Here is a 2,031-nt window from a genome sequence, read left to right on the forward strand (position 1 = left end):
ATCAGATTGTTCCATCTTGTTTCCCTTTGGGGTTGCTGTAGGTGATCTGGAAGTCTGTTTTTGAGGCTTGTTTACATGTCTTCTCATTTCCATGGGGTGGGGCTGCTTCTGGTGCCTGCACAGCTCACCTTCTCTGCCCTAGGAGCGTGGAATGGCACCAGGGGAGCTTCCTTCTGTGTGCTGGGACTGGCTCACCTTCTCTGCCCTAAGAGTGTGGAATGGTGGCGGGGGAGCTTCCTTCTGGGTGCTGGACCAGCTCAGCTTCTCTGCCTTAGGAGTGTGGAATGGCAGTGGGGGAGCTTCCTTCCTGGTGCTGGGACCTGTTCACCTTCTCTGCCCTAGGAGCATGGAATGGCATCAGGGGAGTTCGATCAAGTCTGTTCTTACCAAACAGCAACCATGAATAATCTGTGAGAAGAGTATGTGCAACATTGTTCAACTTAGCTCTGTAGGTTTACAAACCCATTTGAGGGTGGTCTTAATATGTTCTCACTGTGATTTCTCTCTTCCTGTTTTGCAGTTGTGACACTGTTTGAAATGAGCAATCAGACATACGTCACTGAATTCATCTTCCTGGGATTTTCAAATCACTCCAACTTGCAGGGTGTCTTCTTCCTGGTCTTCCTGGCCATTTACCTGACAAGTCTCCTGGGGAATGTGCTCATAATAATGGCCACCAGGGTCAGCTTGGCTCTCCACATGCCAATGTATTATTTCCTCAGCAACCTGAGCTTCTTGGACATTTGCTACACATCTACCACCATGCCAGTCATGTTGGGGAACTTCTTCCGGGAGAAGAAGACCATCTCCTACCAAGGCTGCCTTTCCCAGATCTTTTTCTTCGTGACATGTGCTGGCACTGAATGCGTCTTACTGGCTGCCATGGCATATGATCGCTATGTAGCCATTTGCCGCCCTCTTCAATATCCAGTGCTCATGAGTGTGAAGGTCTGTGTTTGCCTGGTGACTGGGTCCTGGCTATGTGGGCTGGTGAATTCTGCGACACACACGGTGCTGGCAGCCACACTCACTCTGTGTGGGCCCAATGAGATCAGCCACTTTCTCTGTGACATCCCATTGCTCCTGAAGCTATCCTGCTCAGACACTTCTGTCAATGAGTCTGTGCTCCATGTGGCCAGTGCCACCATTGGTGTGAGCCCCTGCCTGTTTACTGCTGGGTCCTACATACTCATCATCTCAGCCATCGTTAGGATCCCTTCTGCTCAAGGCAGGAGCAAGGCCTTCTCCACCTGCGCATCCCACCTGACCGTGGTGGTGGTCTACTTTGGAACAGCCAACTTCAACTATGTCAGGCCCAGTGAAGGCTCCTCTTTGGACATGGACATCCTGGTCTCTGTTCTCTTCTGTGTGGTGACCCCCATGTTGAACCCCATCATTTACAGCCTGAGAAACAAGGAGGTCAAGGGTGCCCTAAAGAAGCTGAGTAGAGTGTTTGTACTCCCTGACAATATCAATGTCTAGAATAGTAGTCTTCAAACTGGAGTATATATCCACCTGAGAAACTTTCCAAGAAAATTGCAATCCAGATAGCGTTAGAGCATGTATCTCTACCTGGATTCTCATTTCCTACATACTAGTTCCTGAAATTGTTCCTCCCAAGAACTCTTTGCTCCTCCTTTTTCACATTGCCCTTCCTCATGTGGTAGTATGTTTCTGATTTTGTGCTGGTTTTCAACATCATCTCTATCCTTCTACATTCTCCCCACATTATAGGGAGAGAAAGTGCAGCAATATTTTTTCTCAGATCTCCTTTCCAGCAGACTTCCAATTTCGATTTTACCAATAAGAGTCATATGTGAGATATTAGATGAAACTTGGAATCATGACAAATCTGTTTTTCAGTCAGAGAAGAAAGAAAAATAAGTAAGTGTTTCCTGGGTCTCATAGCAGCAGGACCAGCAGACTAGAGCTGCAGTGAGAGAAGTAGATTCCTGGGGTGATATCAACTGATGCATGCAGTCTCACATAGTAGCTCTTCCTGATCCAGACATAATGTCACGGAAGTAGTAA

At 47.7% G+C, this 2,031-nt stretch overlaps 1 protein-coding gene across 1 annotated transcript; it reads left to right on the forward strand.

Annotated features, from left to right (window-relative positions):
• The first annotated feature begins 528 nt into the window (after positions 1 to 528).
• Positions 529 to 1,482, forward strand: LOC101724454 (olfactory receptor 5V1). Its single transcript, XM_004854131.3, has one exon. It carries the CDS (start codon positions 538 to 540, stop codon positions 1,480 to 1,482), a length of 945 nt encoding a protein of 314 aa, XP_004854188.3. The 5' UTR covers positions 529 to 537.
• The last annotated feature ends 549 nt before the right edge of the window (positions 1,483 to 2,031 follow it).

Source organism: Heterocephalus glaber, unplaced genomic scaffold (genome assembly GCF_053883595.1).
Source record: "Heterocephalus glaber isolate CG9 unplaced genomic scaffold, H.glaber_assembly_v1.0 deba00001442, whole genome shotgun sequence".
Lineage (NCBI taxonomy): Eukaryota > Metazoa > Chordata > Mammalia > Rodentia > Bathyergidae > Heterocephalus > Heterocephalus glaber.

Coding starts and splice junctions, on each gene's coding strand:
- LOC101724454 (XM_004854131.3), top strand. CDS start 538: ATGAGCAATCAGACATACGTCACTGAATTCATCTTCCTGGGATTTTCA.